The 17,544-nt window shown below is 30.3% G+C and overlaps 2 protein-coding genes across 2 annotated transcripts; both read right to left on the reverse strand.

Moving 5' to 3' along the window:
• Positions 1 to 11,263: 11,263 nt before the first annotated feature.
• Positions 11,264 to 11,870, reverse strand: LOC111307490 (major allergen Pru av 1-like). The gene is made up of 2 exons (XM_089751888.1): positions 11,687 to 11,870; positions 11,264 to 11,559 (listed from the first exon to the last, which is right to left on the reverse strand). The coding sequence occupies exons 1-2, from the start codon at positions 11,868 to 11,870 to the stop codon at positions 11,264 to 11,266; spliced, it is 480 nt and encodes a 159-aa protein (XP_089608014.1).
• Positions 11,871 to 15,825: 3,955 nt separating this feature from the next.
• LOC111307491 (major strawberry allergen Fra a 1-2-like) lies at positions 15,826 to 16,701 on the reverse strand. The gene is made up of 2 exons (XM_022905505.2): positions 16,518 to 16,701; positions 15,826 to 16,390 (listed from the first exon to the last, which is right to left on the reverse strand). Exons 1-2 carry the CDS (start codon positions 16,699 to 16,701, stop codon positions 16,095 to 16,097), a joined length of 480 nt encoding a protein of 159 aa, XP_022761240.2. The 3' UTR covers positions 15,826 to 16,094.
• Between the last annotated feature and the right edge of the window lie 843 nt (positions 16,702 to 17,544).

A 17,544-nucleotide genomic window follows, 5' to 3' on the forward strand; every position in this document is an offset into this window, starting at 1 on the left:
ATCTATGACCGACCAGCCATCTAAACCATTTTCAAAACTGTTAACAATTTACTATAGGGATAGGCCAAAGTCAACCATAGACAAGTTCACTCCCAGGCCAATAACTTTTAAAATCCCTGCTTCATTCCCTTACAAGAGCAATAGGGCTGTACCATGGAAATACAATTATGACACAATAGTTTAAGGGCAAGAAAAGAATGTCTCTAAACTTGATGCTACCAATATAACTAGTGTGGGGGGCATCACTCAAAGTGAAAGATGCTATACTCCAAAAATATTGGAGAAGGCTAGAAAAGAAAAGACCAAGGTAGATAAAAAATGGAATAACCCAAAAGTGGTACTTGAAAGGATTGCCCGAAGTCGGTGTCGAAAAAAAAAGCTTGTGAATTCTTGAAACTGATAAAACACATTGAATATTCAGTGGTGGAACAATTAAATAAGATGGCAGCATGAATCTCATTATTATCACCATTATTGAAGTCAGAACCACATTGGAATGCCCTACTGAAAGTGCTGAACCAGGCATACGTGACACACAATATGTCTGTTGAGTATGTGAATCACCTAGCTAGAAACCTGGTCATGCCAAATTACATATCCTTTAGTGATGATAAGATTCTTCCAGAAGGAAAAAGAAGCATAAAGGCTCTTCATATCACTATCAAGTGTAAGAGCCATATTATAGCCAAGGTCATCATTGACAATGGTTCTGCTATTAACGTCATGCCTATGTCAACTTTGGTAAGGTTACTTATTGATTACTCATTTATGAAGGATAGCCAAATAGTTGTCCAAGCATTTGATGAGACCAGACAAGAAGTTTTAAGAGACATAGAGATGCCCTTGTAAATTAGGCCATGCACTTTCAATGTAAAGTTTCAAGTAATAGATATCTCTCCATCTTATAGTTGTTTGCTGAAAAAGCCATAGATTCACATGACAGGGGTTGTTCCTTCTATCTTGCACCAAAAGATTAAGTTCAATGTGGAAGGTCAGTTAGTGGTAGTGTTTGGAGAAGAATACATGTTGGTAACTCAACTTTTGAATACTCCATATGTAAAAGCTACTGAAGAAGCAATGTAATGCTCTTACCAATCCTTTGAGTTAGTCAACTCTGTGGTGAGGGACCTAAAAGCCAATAATGTTCAAAGATAATGATGTGTCAGATCATTAATAAAGGTTGGTATCGTAGAGTAGGACTGGGTAAAAATTTACAAGGGATAAGGGAGCCTCTGATAATAATGGACAACAGGGAAAGATTGGGTCTTGGTTATGAAACAGAAGACTGGGAAATTAAGGGAAGAGAAGCCAATAATATATGATACATGCTCTATCATATATATGCTCTATCATACCACCTGGCTCATAACAAAATTGGATCCAATTAAATACATCTTTGCGAAATCTTCTCTATCTAAAAGAATTGCTACATGATAAGTAATGCTCTTAGAGTATGATATCATAAATATAAGCCAGAAAGTAATAAAATAGAGTGCCATAGCTGAGTTTCTCATAGATCGTGTTGTTGAGGATTATGAGCCAATGAGATTGGAATTTTTTTATGAAGATTTGATGACTATTTCCCAACTGAAAAAAGAAGGGCATAAAGAGAACCATTGGAAGATGTATTTTGATAGAGCTACTAATACCTTGGGACATAGAATTGGGGTAATCTTGATTTTTTCAAAAGAACAATACTATCTTATAACAGCGAGGTTAAATTTCAATTACATAAATAACATCACTGAATATGAGGCATGTGTCATGGGTTTACAAGCTGCTATATACAGAAAAGTTAAAATACTAAAAATGTTTGGAGACTTAGCTCTAATTATATATCAATTGAAAAGAGATAGGAGACGAGAGATTTGAAACTCATTCTATACCACAAGTATATCCTAGAGTTGATTAAGCAATTTGAAGATATTCAATTTGATCATTTACCTTGGGAAGAGAATTTAATTGCTGATACCTTAGCTACTTTACCAACAATTGTTGCAATTAATGATAGTGCTGACATTCAGCCTATTCGGTTAGATGTCAAGGACATACCGGCTCACTGCTCTAATGTAGAAGAGAAAAATGATGAGAAACCCTAATATTATGGTATCTTGTAGTACATTAAAAATCGATAATACCATATCTAGGTAACTGAAAATGATAAAAAGATCATCTAAAGACTAGCTATGAGTTTCTTCCTGGATGAAGATGTTCTCTACAAAAAAAGCCATAACCAAGTATTGTTAATGTGTGTAAATAAGCCCGAAGCTAAAAAAATTATTGAGAAGGTGCATGATGAAATATATGAGACATATGCCAATGAACATATGATGGTAAGACAGATTATAAGAGCAGGGTATTATTGGTTGACAATGGAGAGCGACTGTATTGACTACACTAAAAAATGTCATAAATGCCAGATTTATGCTGATAAGATTCATGTTTTGCCATTTACTTTACATATTTTGGCACTACTCTAACCATTCTCTATGTGGGGCATGGATGTCATTGGTCTTCTTACCCCAAAAGCTTCTAATGGGCATAGGTTTATTTTCGTGATGATAGATTACTTCACGAAATGGGTGAAAGCAGCATCATTTGGAAGTGTGACACGATCTATAGTCTGTAAGTTTATAAAGAGAGAAATCATTTATAGTTACAGATTTTCAAAGAGAATCATTTCAAATAATGCCAAAAATTTGAATAGCAAGATGATGCAAGAAATATGTGCTCAGTATAAGATCAAGCACCATAATTCGGTGCCATACCATTCAAAAATGAATGGGACAGTTGAGGCAACTAATAAGAATATAAAAAAAATTCTTGAGAAGATGACTGATACTTATAAGGACTGGCATGAAAGTTACCATTTGCACTGTATACATATCGAACGTCAGTGCATACCTCTACTAGAGCAACTCTATTTTTTTGGTTTATGGGATGAAAGCTGTATTGCTAGTAGAAGTAGAGATCCCATCTTTGAGGATCCCATCTTTGAAGATCCCATCTTTGAAGATTCTAAAGGAAGTTGAACTAGAATAGCCTAAATGGATTCGAGAGCACTATGAACAGTTGAATCTCATCGAAGAAAAGAGATTGATAGCATTGTGCCATGATCAACTATATCAAAGAAAAATGATGAGGGCTCATGATAAAAAGATTTGACGTCATTGTTTTCAAGAAAAGGGAGTTAGTCTTGAAAAGAATTTCTCAGGTCAACACGATAATAGAGAAAAATGGACTCCGAATTGGGAAGGGCAATATGTCGTGAAACGAGCTTTCTCTAGTAAAACGTTGATATTGATTGAGATGGATGAAAATGGTCTATCTCATCCTATAAATTCTGATGCTGTGAAGAAGTATTATGCTTGAGAAAAAATAAAAAAATAAAATAAAAAAAAAAAAAAGACTCAAGGTGAAAACCCTAAAAGGGCGGTTTGAGTCAAAAAAGGGTTTATCTAAGTTGAAAACCTGAAAAGGTAGCTTAGATAAAGAGAATACAACATCAAATTTGAAAGTTCATTAGCAACTAGCATGTTTTGAGAAGCTCTAAGTTGTTGAGTGCATTGGGTGGTTGAATTTTTGGAAAAAGACTTCAAGATATGTTATCATGATGTTGAATTGTTTATTTTTTGGGCTTTGATGCCATATACACTTTGTAATTCTTTTTCCAACTAGCCAAGTTTGCTAATAAAAGACATTTCATTTTATTCTTCGTGTGTCTCTTTTGTTAATTATTTCCTAGCCATTCTTATTCTTTTCTTTTCAATACCTTATAATGGAGGAAATGTGTGAAGGCATTCATGCTTTTTGAGATTGAAATAATGATTGATAAATGAATAGTAGCATGAAAGATTTTTACATTACATTGGAAAGGTTGAGAGTGATAAAGGCAAATTTGAAATGTTTAGTTCTTGATAAGGACATTGAATTTGGAAAGAGATTTCTTGAAAAAGAGAAGATGAGAATTAAATGAGAAAAATGATTAAGAGTTACATTGATTTAGTCCTAGTACTTGAATATTGAGGGATTTAGGGCCCAAGAAAAGAGCTTGAGAAACTTGAGTACCACAATTGAATGAGAATTAATTAACCAACATTTACATAGCATGCATTGCATTTTTAAATGTCTAGTGCATAGCGTACACTGCACTTGAAAAGGTATGGCACAGGGATGTTCCAAGATCCCACGTGAAGAAGATAAATATGAAAACTTTTTTATGAAAGAGCTTCTAATCCTCAAAAAGCTTGCAAGGTAAGATTTTAATCCTTGAAATAGGATATTTTTCAATATTAGGAATGATTTGTAAGACCTTCGAGCATAATCTTCTAAAATTCCTTCAAACATGATCTATAACTCTTTTGGACATGAGTGTCAAAGAGCAATTTAGTTTCCCAAAGTTCTGTTGCCTCTATTTAAAGAAGCAATTTATTTTTCTCAAAGTCATTGAGCCTCTGTTTAGAGGAGCTTTGTTTACTTTTTCAAAAAAAAAACAATCATGAATTTGTTGGGATGATCACGTTGCAAGGTGTCTACGTCTTTGCACAATTCCTATTTCACAAAAAATATGTAAAGAGGGGTAGCTGTAGACACCCAGTTTGGTCCAGGCCCGAATCAATTGGGCCTAGTCCAAATGGGGTAGATTGAATAATTTTTTTATTTTCATTTTTATTTTTTATTTTCTTGGTTTCTTTGTTCTGAATTTTGTTTTCATTTTTTATATATAATTTTTTTTCTTTTCTTCTAGAAGATGATGAAAAATTATAAAAAATTTAGGGTCGTAGGGTTGGACTGGGATTCAAGGATTGATAATCTTAAATCCCAATCAAAAAAGGAATTAGCATTGATCAGAAACTCTTTTGATCAATGCCTATAAATATAAGCTTGAATAGAACAAAAGGATACACATGATACAAAGAAAACAGAAACAAAAAAGGGTTCTAAATAGTATAAATAGTTTAAGGATTTTTAGGAATTTTTTTTGAATTGTCGGTTTTTTTTTTCTAGAAAATTTTTGGAAAAATTCCAGAATCCAATCAATTTTTCGGTAACTTTTTCGGCCAACTTTGAATTTTTCGGGGAGATTTTTCAGTTTTTGATATTTTTTCAGATTTTGGTAGAAATTCAACCGAATTCTATAATTTTATAGAGAAAAGAAAAAAAGAAAAAAAGGAAGAGAGAGAGAAAGAAAGGATAAATCTGAAGAAAGATCAAATTTTAGCCTTATATACCAACGTAAAACAATGACATTTTGGACGTTAGTAGATATCTAAGATCCACGCATTTATGTCTGGCTAACCCGACCCAATCGTGACTCGATTTGTTAACCTGGGTTTCAGCCAATCCATTCCAGTCGAGTCGAGCTGAGCCGAGTCTTTGAGTCATGCTTCTGAGCCATTTCTTCTACCTTGAGCCAAGCCGTTTCTTTTTTGTATTTTTTTAATTAATTTTTTAATTTTTTTCTTTTATTTATGTGTTTATTTTTTTAGTATTTTTGCATGATTTAATTTAACAAAAAAATAATAAAAATAAAAATTTTGGGAATAAATATTAATTATCCAATGATGGAATTTATAAAAACTTAAAATGATAAATTTTTATAAAATTCTTAGATGAAAATTTTTGTCTAAATTTGGCCCAAATGGTGGAATAATTTAGATAAAGTTTCAATAACAATGATTAATATTTATTTTTAAACCAAAAAAATTAAAAAATATAAAAAACATAAAAGTATAAAAAACTTTGAAATTAAATACGAATTACCCAACGATGATATTCTTAGAAATTTCAAATGATAAGTTCCTAAGAAATCTCTAGGTGAGAAATTTTCTCTAAATTTGGCCAAAATTGTGAAATAATTTAGATGAAATTTCAATATAAGTAATTTTATTCTTTTCCAAATAAAAATTTTGATTGAAAATATTTGATAATTATCCAAGGATGAGAATCTTAGAAATTTCAAATGATAAATTTTCTAAGAAATCTCTAGGTGAGAAATTTCTTTAAATTTGTCCCAAATGGTGGAATAATTTAAATGAAATTTCAAAAAAAAATAATTTTCATATTATTTTTTTTCTAAGAAAAAAAGAGAAATAATAAAAAAAAGAATTTCTACATAGGCCCAAATTGTGGAAAATTTAGAAATTTTCAAAAAAAAAAATTTTTTCTAATTTAGCCCAAATTGTGGAATAATTAGATATATTTTCAACAAAAAAATAAATTAACAAAAATTTTTCCAATGACAGAGCCTTTTCAAGATATCAAATGGGATTCTTGAATACTCTCAAGGTGATGAAGTATTTTTTTTAAGAGTTATACCAGATTGATGGAGAATTTTAAAAATTATTTCCAATATTTAACATAAATTTGAAACCATTAGACTCAAGATCCTAGGATAAATTTAAAATAAAATGGTATCATCCTTAGGATGGGCATGTGGGGGGTGCTATAACCTTCCTCACATGCAACCGACTCCTGAACCTTGTTCTAGTTAGTAAACCCGAACCTGTTCTTTTAGGGACTTTTAGTCAAGCTTAGGAGTTCCTTAAAATGATAGATTCCTCAGGTGGCCAATTACACCTAGTAAAAAATATTGGTGGTGACTTCATTCATTTGTTAAGTCCAGTTATAGATTTTTGGATCTATATGTTATGACACCAGATTCGAAAAGCTTTCAAGTTTCGCAGAGGTTCTATATTTGCAAGAATTTTAGTTTTTAGAGGTTCCAAATTCGCAAAGGTACCAAGTTTCGCAAAGGTTCTAGATTCGTAAAACTTTTAGATTCACAAGGAACTAAGTTTTGCAAGAACTTCAAGTTCGTAAAGGCTTCAGGTTCACAAGAGTTTCAAGTTCTCAAGAATTTCAGGTTAGCAAGAACTTCAGGTTTGCAAGAATTTAATATTCGCAAGAATCTAAGGTTTGCAAGAATTTTCAAATTCGTAAAAAATTCAACTTCGTCATTGTAAAGATTACCAAACTGTAATGCAAGATTCAAATATTCACATTCAAAGAATTTTTGTTAGTGAGTCACATCCAAAATTCAAATTTTCATATTTGAAAAATTTACGGATTCACATTAAAGGTTTTAAGGCTCACCTCTAGAATTCAAAAATTCTCATTTGAAAATTTTTAGGATTTTACATCCAATTTTTCAAAGATTCATTCAAAAAATTTTAGAGATTCATATCCAAGGTTTCAAAGGTTCTTTTTCAAAAACTTTATGGCTTCATATTCAAGGATTCTCATTCGAAAAAATTTTAAGGTTTCACATCCAAAATTTCAAAGACTCACATTCAAAAAGCTCATTTCACCAAAGGCTTTATAACTTTATAAGTTTGGAAAGTTTTCCTTATCCAAAAATCTCAACATGAAAGATCTTCCTAATTCGAGGAATCAAAAGTCAAATATTTTCTCCCAACAATGACAAATGTCATGCAAATAATGCAAATGCCTTCTAAATGATGCAAATGCAACAACCCCTATTCTCACTGAATGATACAAATACAAATGTCATACAATAATTCAAATGTTCCTTACATGATGTAAATGCATGCCCCAACCATGATAGAAATACAATTATCAAGGATTTAAATACAATGAAAACACAATGTATGTAATGCAGATGTTAATACATCAATGCCATGAAATTCCAATTGTAGTAACAAGGTTCTCAAAACTCCCACATTCCTTTTTAGCTTATCAATACTAACCATTTCAAAAAAAATTTGTCACCTGATCCATATTATTTTTTTCATCTAGTCTCAACTCATAAGTTTTGTTAACCATTCCATCGTTGTGTTCATCAGTAGGCTACCTCATTTGTCCTTTTCAAATCATTTTCTTAAGCTTCTTTTATCTTGGATTTTTTTCAAAAAATTAAAAAATTGTTCACGAACATTGTCATTCATTTATTTATCATTATTCTAATACATGACAAATATAATACATTTTCTCAATTCATCTAGGGGATGCAAACTTCGTAAAGAATAAGGAAAATGAGTATTCATTAAAGAAAATTTAGTCAAAAACAAATCAAGGATGAATAAAAGTAAAATATTACGAAAATAGAGTATTAACATCTAGAATAATGATTATTCAAATAATTCTAAACTCTAATTCAGAATTCTTTCTCAAAAACACATTCCATCGGTATTCTCAATCTGTAAGCCAATCATTATCCATATTCTTAGGATCCTCAAATGAAACTGTTTTCCCGAATCTCTATTTTTACTTAACTCACCCTTTCGAGTTTTCAGTTTAAGTTTTCCTTTTACCTCACTTTTTTTTATTTTTGCACATCTTTTTTTTATTTCTTTTTTCCCTTTATCCATTAGTGACACTTTGATCAAAATCTCAAACAATCTAATGGTAAACCTGCCTTGGTTCAAATTATGATTCTCTAATTCGAGTATTCATATTTGATCAAAATGAATTTTTAAAAGATGTAATGTAGGTTAGGGTGGGGTTATGAAAGAAATGGATAAAATAAGCCGAAAATGTATTTGAAGGGTAATCAAACCAAGGATAATTTTTTTTTCATGTAAAGCACCTTGATATTTTGCCCCATCAATTTCTTATTCTTTTTTCTTTTTTTATTTTTTTATTTTTTTCAATTTTCATAATTTTTCAAGAAAGATTTAAGCATAAAAAGGGTTTGCCCCTAAAATCACTAAGGATACCAACTTTTCAAGCTTATCAAACTGTGCCCTAGTGTAGGGTGATCCTTGTATAAGGTTCCTTGAAAGAAAATTTTAACAAAACTCAAATAGGGTAGCAAAGGATAATTTTACTCTTTTTGTGAATGATAGAAGAAATATGGTTATTTCTCATCTTAAATATGAATACTCATAATGAAAAACATTCATTGGCCAAAAACAAAAATTACATTTTGCATCAACTTCATCTTTCAATGAGCAAAATTCTTTGCTAATTTATCTTATTTTATTTAGCAATCCCAATGGATCAACAATCTTAATTTATCAATCATATCATCATGAATGAAGTTTTCAAAATCAAATCTTGAATTATTATCATGACTGTCTAAACATTCATTATTTGAAATCAAAGAATGGATATGGAAAAAAAAATGAGAAGGTAAAAGTATATAACAGTAATTTATACGAAATAGAAAATATCATGAAAATGCACCATATCTGTCATTTTTATTAAAATGATGAAAAAAAAGATAGAATTCAAATACATAAAAACAAATCATCATTCTGAAGAAATGATGAGATAATATGCAGTTTCAATCAACCTTCTCAAAATTATGCCTCTAGGTGATCAAGCAAAAGACCTTTATGGACATTTAGCTCTCTTGATTCATTTAAGCTCACCAAGATTGCTCGAATCAAACTTTACACTTTATGCTTGAAACAGGGTAAGTTTTTATAGAGTGACCCATATTCCCATTATCGTAATCATATGTGGCATTAACATTATACTATATGGGATAGGGTGGCCTCAATGGTTCTAAAAGAATTAGAGATACTAAGTCATTCTTAACCAATTCTAAAAATAGCTCAGTACAAGTTATAGGGATAAGATCAATGTGAGCTCTCTCTTGGTTGCCCCTAGATCTTCCTGAACTACTCACTTAATTGTTAGGCCTTGAAACTCGTGTATTAACAAAACTAAGCCCATATACTGGTGCTTGAAAAACTAGTTGATAAGGACTTGGGAAGATGTTATTCATGGTTGAGTAATGAGGCTAGTAAGAGACTTGTAAAATATTACTAATTGTCGAGTAGTAAACAGAATGAACATATGGTGGATATAAAGCATAACCTCTAAATTATTGCCCTTCAAAACTCATAACTTGGGTTTCAGCTTTTTTTTTTTGTTTTTTTTTTTTTTGGGCATCCCCCATTTTTTGGTATTACTGGCTTCTTTTTCTTCAGGTTTGCTACTCTTGACAATATTTTTAATAATCTCCCCTAAAATTACCATGTTAGTAAAGTTTTTAGTTCTGTTCCCTATCATCTTTTCATAATAAAGCGAATTCAAAGTACTCACAAATAGAACTGTTGTCTCTTTTTCAATCAATGGTGGTTAGACCTAAGCAATTATATCCTTCCACAATTGGGCATATTCTTTGAAAGACTCTGTTACTTTCTTCTTCATGCTTTGTAAAAAAAGGTGATTAGGGGGCTAAGTCAATGATGTGGTGACATTGGTTAATAAATAGCTGAGCAAGCTCATACCAAAAGCAAATGTGAGTTCGATCTAGCTAAACATATCACCTTACAACTGAGCCAATAAAGTTGTCTTAAAATACATGCATCAATAGCTTTTCATCATTGTTGTAGGTAGCTATTTTTCAATAGTACATGGTGACATGAATTGTCAGACACTTACTACTATTGTACTTCTCAAACTCTGAAACTTTAAAATTTGAAAGAATCACAACATCTGAGACCAAACAAAGGTCGACAACATCTATGGAGCCATAAAAATCTATCACTTCAACAACTAGCAACCTCTCCTCAAACATGTTCATCTTGTAATCACCTTTTGAATCTACCAAAGCCTCAACCATTTTCAATTTCTCTTTTGGGACATCTAAATTAGGAACTTAGATCGGTGCAACTGACTTTCAACAAGGGCAAGGTTGTTGTAGCTTTGGACATTCTCTTTGCTAGGTGCAGGCAGCATTTTTTAGCAAATATAGCCTATCGAAAATGCAAACTGTTGTGATAGAAAGCTTGGAGTGAATTGGGCCTGATATGGGCCATAACCTGGAGGATATAGAGGATCAACAATGTTATGTGAAATATCATCTCCTATCACCTTTCCTTTATTCAACTTGCCCAATACCTTAGGGATTTTGTTCAGCTCTCCCTTAATCCCAATGCAAAACATCAATTTCTCATAATTACAAATGTTCGAAGTAAAACTTTACTTATATAAAAGCTAATTTTTACACGATTAAAAAAAATTAAAAAAAATTGCAATAATAATTTGAAATAAAAGTTATGTAGTTATAAATCAATATATAAAATTTTATTTAAGTATAATAAAAATTATAAGAGTATCTTTAAATAAAATAATAAAATTTTAAAAAAACTTTAATATTTTAACCTTTAGACATCTACAAGGAAAAAAGAAAGGTTGGATCAACAAATAATTACATTTGACGATGTGGCCTTTAGTCATCAAAACAGACTGCAAAATTTCAATATATAATAAGATGAAGGCACATGTGCATTCCACATTGTATGATCATTAAAGCGGATGCTTTCTCAAATTCTTAATATTAGGATTTTTAGTAGGCATCAAGATTTGCCAAAAGGTAGGCTTCAATGGTCTTAAACATTCCCGAGGCCTTTTCTTTGCCTGCCTTGATTCCTTCTTCCTTGAGCTCAAAGTCTCCAATGGTGTAATACTTACTAGTAGTCTTACATATGGATCCCCTCGCTGCAAAGGGTTTTAATTTGGTCTCATAAGTTATTTTCTCAAGAGTTTTCATCAAAGCATCGCCTTCAATTATACTATAACTATATACAAAATTTTCTTTGTCTAGTGCTTCTATCTTCTGCTTCGCATAATTGAATTGGCTTCCTGCAAGATGAAAGGAAAATATTAAGCTTTTGTTACACAAATAAAAAAATAAAAAAAGAACTTTACTTGTAAGTTCTAATTCAATATATTATTCAAAGTATTTAGTTGCATGTATAAATTAACTAACCTTCTCCAAAAGTAACTTTCTTGATGCTCCCAGGCTCACCATTGCCTTCAATATACTCAACACTCTTAAAAGCCTGAGGAACAACCTTGGGAATGAGCTTGTCACCATTAAGGATACAAGCCTTAAACATCTTGGCTGGTGGGATTAAAGTAACAACCTCAGATTCATAAGTGAAAACACCCATATTTGAATAATAAAATATATTAAGTTAAATTATATTGAAATTTAAACTAGGATTTTGAAAATGTTCAAAATTAAACAATACAAAAGAGAGAAAAGAGGATGATGAACTTATTGTTTGAGGTGTGAGGAAGAAACAGAGAACTAGATGGTATTTATAGACTGCATTTGAGGTTGAAAATTTTAATTTCTTCATTTTTTTTGTTGGATATATCCAACTAGTCACTACTTTTCAAAGAATTTGCAATAGTCAAAAGATGCATCCTGCATTAGAACTTTTCATAGTAAATCTCCAATTGGTCATTTTTGTTCCAATTCCTTTACTATGTATTTGCTTGATTTTTTTATTGAAAATTCTTACATATATGCGTAGAAAGAAAAATATAAGGAATAATCAAATGTGCTGATAGGGAACTTTGAATTTGACTAATTACATGGATAATATTGTTTAATTAAGTACTTTTATTTTTTCCTTGAACAAATAATCTATTAAATTTCTAGCATTTATGATATTAATTGGTTTAGACATGGCTAAAATTATAAAATATATATATCTTGAATTTTATCATTTTATTTAAATAAGCTCCTATATTTTTATTATACTCAAATAAATTTTTAACTTTTAATTTGTATTCAAATAAACTCTTAATATTTAATTTATACTTAAATTAGTCGTTAACATAATACATAATACTACAAGTAAGATGTTAGTTTCTCACTATCACAAATGCTTGAAATAAAACCTTTACTTATATAAAAATTTAATTTTTACATGATTAAAGAGAACTAAAAAAAAAATTGCAATAGAAATTTGAAATAAAAGTTTATTTAGCTGTAAATCAAAATATAAAAGTTTATTTAAGTAAAAGAAAATTTATAAGAGTTTATTTAAATAAAATAATAAAATTTAAGAATTTTTTCAATATTTTAATCTTTAGACATCTATAAGAAAAAAAAAGTGTTGGAATAGTGATTCAAATCTCATAACAGATTTGTTTGAGATTGATTAAATATTGCTTAATGGATAAAAAGCTTACAAAAGAAGAATTCTAAAAAAAAAAAGATCTTTGATAGGTAAGTTAATATGCTTATAAATATATGAAATTTTTATAGGTGTTATAATGTATAGATCTGTAGACCTATAGCTAGACCTAATCGTAGGAGTCACCATCAATATTTTTTATTAAGGTATTATTAGCCACCTAACTGAATTTATCTTTTTTTAAAGAGAAATCTCAAACTTAACTTAGATATCTTTAAAAAGTAGATTTTTTGTCTACGAAACTAAGACTAAATCCGAGAGTACAATTATGTGTAAGGAAAATTATAGCATTCTCACAACACCCATCAAATGATGTAACAGTTTGATTTATATTATCCAAGCCTTAAAATATGTTTGTAATTTACTTAATAAATTTAATATTGAAAATTATTCTTAAAATTACTCTAATCATTTGGTAGCAATTTAAGATAATTTTCTTACATAAAGAGTATTCATAAAGAATCATGTCTCACTCTGAAGAGGCTACATCATCGAATTTATTAATATATTTTCTAAGAAATCATTTTTTTGAAATCAATCAATAAAATATTCCAATTGTTTGGTAAGATTTATAACAATGCATATCCCACAATCGTTTGGTGAGATTTTTGTTGAAAATCTATTTATGAAAATTTTTTAAAAAAAAGTTATTAAATTCTCTAATAATTTGATAAAATTTAGCAAAAATTTGAATCCCTCAATTATTTGGTAAGATTATAAATAATTTTTTTCTTAAAATTCATCAAGAAATTCTCCAATCGTTTAGTAGAATTCATAATTAAAAATTAAAATCCTCCAATCAATCGGTAGGATTAAAAAAATATTTTTCTTTTTTTAAAATAAATAAATAAATAGAATTTACAAGTAAAATAAAAAAATCCAATTATAAATTAAATAAATAATTGAAATTTAAATAAATAACTTAAGATAAAAATAAAAAATAAAATAATTACCAAAGAGGAAAGCTTGGATCGGCTTAGCTTAGAGGATGCAGCCTAAGACATAGAGGATCGCTTGAGGGCCACGGCTCCAAGCTTGGCTCGACTCCACGTCACAGTTCAACACCTGCAACTAGAATAGATCATATGCTATGAGTTTGGTTGGCACACAAATCTTGAAGGATTTTAATTGATCCAAACGACATCGTTTTCCTCCAATATAAAAGCCCAAATTTTCTTTTTTTCTTAGATTTCCTTCATCCCTTCTCTTTCTTTCCTATCTTTTGTCTGTCTCTCTCTCTAAGAAGCTATTGAATACCAGCTAGAAACCCCAACAAAACCTAAACCAGGGCAATTATTTCTAGAAAACGACGACAGAAACTTCAAAGTTTGTCGAGAAATTGATCAAAAACTTCAACAACCCAAAAAACTTCCTAGATTTTTTTAGAAACCTAGATTTTCCCTAAATTTGCCAAAAACCCATAGACTAAATTGATTCCCTTTTTTCTTGTTTTCCCTAAATCTAAACTCTCGTAAGTCTTCATATTTCTTTTTTGCGTACTGCTTGATTTTTCTTTATATCCCTCTCTATTGAATCTGGGTTCGTATTTATAGAGTTTCAAATTATAAGAACTTTAAACTAAAAAGAGTTTCAATTTTTTTTTAATTCAAACTTCAAACTTTAATTTAATCTAAACTTTATAATTCAAAGAAACAGTCCCAGACATATTCAACCATCCCCAAACTTTCTTAATTTTTCCTTTTTCATTTTTTTATAACATTTACTAAAAAGAAAACATATCAAATAGTTACAACTCCAGACAAATTGTGATGTCTACAATAGAGTTAGGTATGAGATAAATATGTAAGAAAATTATAGGGTTTTATAGGATAGACAACCCATAGGACTACTGGAAATTTATGTCTTATTGGTATGTATATTTAAATATTTGTGAGTGGACTCATGAAAACTGAGAGAGTGCACATTGATATGGTGCATTAGTGCAGTATGTATTTATTTGTATTGAGAATACTCCATATAAGTAAAGGAAATTGAGAGGGTCTATGAGTATTAATAGTAAGTGAGAAAGATTTGATGTATATTTGTAATTCTTTATAACTATTAAATCTTTTCTCTCATCCATGGACGTAAGTTAGTTGGATTGAACCACGTTAAATTATTATTTCTTATATGGTTGATTAATCGTTTGATTTTACTTCTGCTGACTTAATTGGATTAGAACTTTTTGCCTAACATAAAGAAAGGTTGGATCAAGAAATAATTACATTTGACGGTGTGGCCTTTGATCATCAAAACAGACTGCAAATTTTCAATATAATAAGACAAAGGCAATTTTTTTTTAACAAAAGCAGTTGCAGTAAAAATATAAGGAAAAATATACGAAATTTAAATTTTAAATTTATAGAATATTAAAAATAATTATATAAATTAAGTTAGTTAAACTCTGATTTTAACGAAGGCAACTTTGATTTTCTAGTTTATTATCCTAAGTGAAAAGAAAAACTAAAAGAATATGTGTATATATATATTCCTGCCATTCTAAATTATTTTAGTGTTATTAATTTTCATGGAATTAAGAAAGTTTTGAATTTAGTGTATTTAATATTAAAATTTAAATTTAAATTTCATTCAAGTATCCTGAAAAGCAAAAGGGAAAAGGAAAACAAACGAAACATAAAGTCAAGTTATGGCACAAGATTGGACGTCAATATTTATTGCCTTGTTCATACTACCTGGCATTCAAACAAAGAATTTTTATTAATCGATCTCGTAAAAGTTATCAAGTAATTTTAATTTCAATTTAACTACAATCACGAATTTCTAACTTTTCGGACAAAATGTCCAAAAAGAACTAGTTTACGCGTCAGAATTAGTCTCACATTTCTTCTAAAACTTGACTTTGTTACGTTCAGGATATATAACTAGTAAATCTTGAAAGATGAAGATAATGCACTCATCATTTTCAATGGATAGCTTGATCGCAAAACAACTTTTAATTTAAAGCTAAACACATTCGATGCTCCTTTATTTATTACTGGCAGTTGACATTTTCAGTTCAAGCTTCCTGGTAGTCAGGACAAACTGTGAACTCTTATTAGCAATATGAAGGTCATATGGACCAACAACTGCTAAAACTAGAAACTTAAAAAAAAAAAGGTACATATGCATTCCACATTGTATGATCATTGAAGTGGATGCTATCTCAAATTCTCAATATTGGGATTTTTAGTAGGCTTCAGGATTTGCCAAGAGGTAGGCTTCAATAGCCTTGAACATTCCCGAGGCCTTTTCTTTGCCTGCCTTGATTTCCTCTTCCTTGAGCTGTAAGTCTCCAATGGTGTAATACTTACTAGTAGTCTTACATATGGATCCCCCAGCTGCAGAGGGTTCTAATTTGGTTTCGTAAGTGATTTTCTCAAGAGTGTTCATCAAAGCATCTCCTTCGATTATACTATAACTACACACAAAATTTTCTTTGTCTAGTGCTTCTATCTTCTGCTTTACGTGATTGAATTGGCTTCCTGCATATAGAAAGGCAAATATTAAGCTTTTGTTTCACAAATTAAAAAAAAAAAAAGGAACTTTACTTGTAAGTTCTAATTCAATATATTATCCAAAGTATTTAGTTGCATGTATAAACTAACTAACCTTCTCCAAAAGTAACTTTCTTGATGCTGCCAGGCTCACCATTGCCTTCAATATACTCAACACTCTTAAATGCCTGAGGAACAACCTTGGGAATGAGCTTGTCACCGTCAAGGATACAAGCCTTAAACATCTTGGCTGCTGGGATTGAAGTAACAACCTCAGATTCATAAGTGAAAACACCCATGATTCTTGTGATTTGAGAAATGATCAGAGGAGGGGTGAAAATAGAATTGATTGATATTTTGCAAGGAGATTTTTGAGGTGTGGAGATGCGAACCTGAAGCCATTGTATTTGTAGAGTAAGAATGAAGACTAATCTAGAAATTAAGCACCTAAAAAAACTTGCACTTGATTCTGGTTTTTGTACTGATCTTACATATTCTTCAATATGCAACAGACAAGCTTACTATAAGAACAAATTTATGGATCTTGAAAGCAGTCAACATCAGAAGACGATTAAAAGGAAAGAACTGTAATATTTTAAGCACAGAATACCTTGGATTCAAGTGCTTGGACTATTAGGGACTCGTAGGTATGTGGTAAATTGTAATTATAACGATTAAATAATCAGTTAATATTCTCTAAAAGGCAATAAAGATGTCTTTGTCAACTCAAAAGATTTATGAAAGAAAATATAATTTGCAAAATGTTGCAGGAAAACTGCAAAATGAATCCCAATATCAAGTACAACCTTGATTTCTAGTATATGTTTTTCCTTTCATATATATGAGATAATAAACTCAAACTTATCTTTTTATTACAGTGAAAACACAGATGATCATAGCCAGAGACCACCACTCTCACTACCCAAAGTGAAATACCAAAATCACACCATTAAAACTTAGCTGACATGAAGAACAGCAAGCAGGAGCTGATAGCAACCTAGTTGTAGAGATGAGGATTTGCCAAGAGGTAATCGTCATAATGTATAGATTTGTGGATCTATAGTTAGATATAGACTAAAGGAGTCACCACCAATCTTTTGTTTTAAGGTGTGAGTGGTTACTAGACAGAATCTGTCACATTT

The sequence above is a fragment of the Durio zibethinus genome, chromosome 22 (assembly GCF_047325235.1).
Source record: "Durio zibethinus cultivar Kanyao isolate XHJ-2024 chromosome 22, ASM4732523v1, whole genome shotgun sequence".
NCBI classification, from domain to species: domain Eukaryota; kingdom Viridiplantae; phylum Streptophyta; class Magnoliopsida; order Malvales; family Malvaceae; genus Durio; species Durio zibethinus.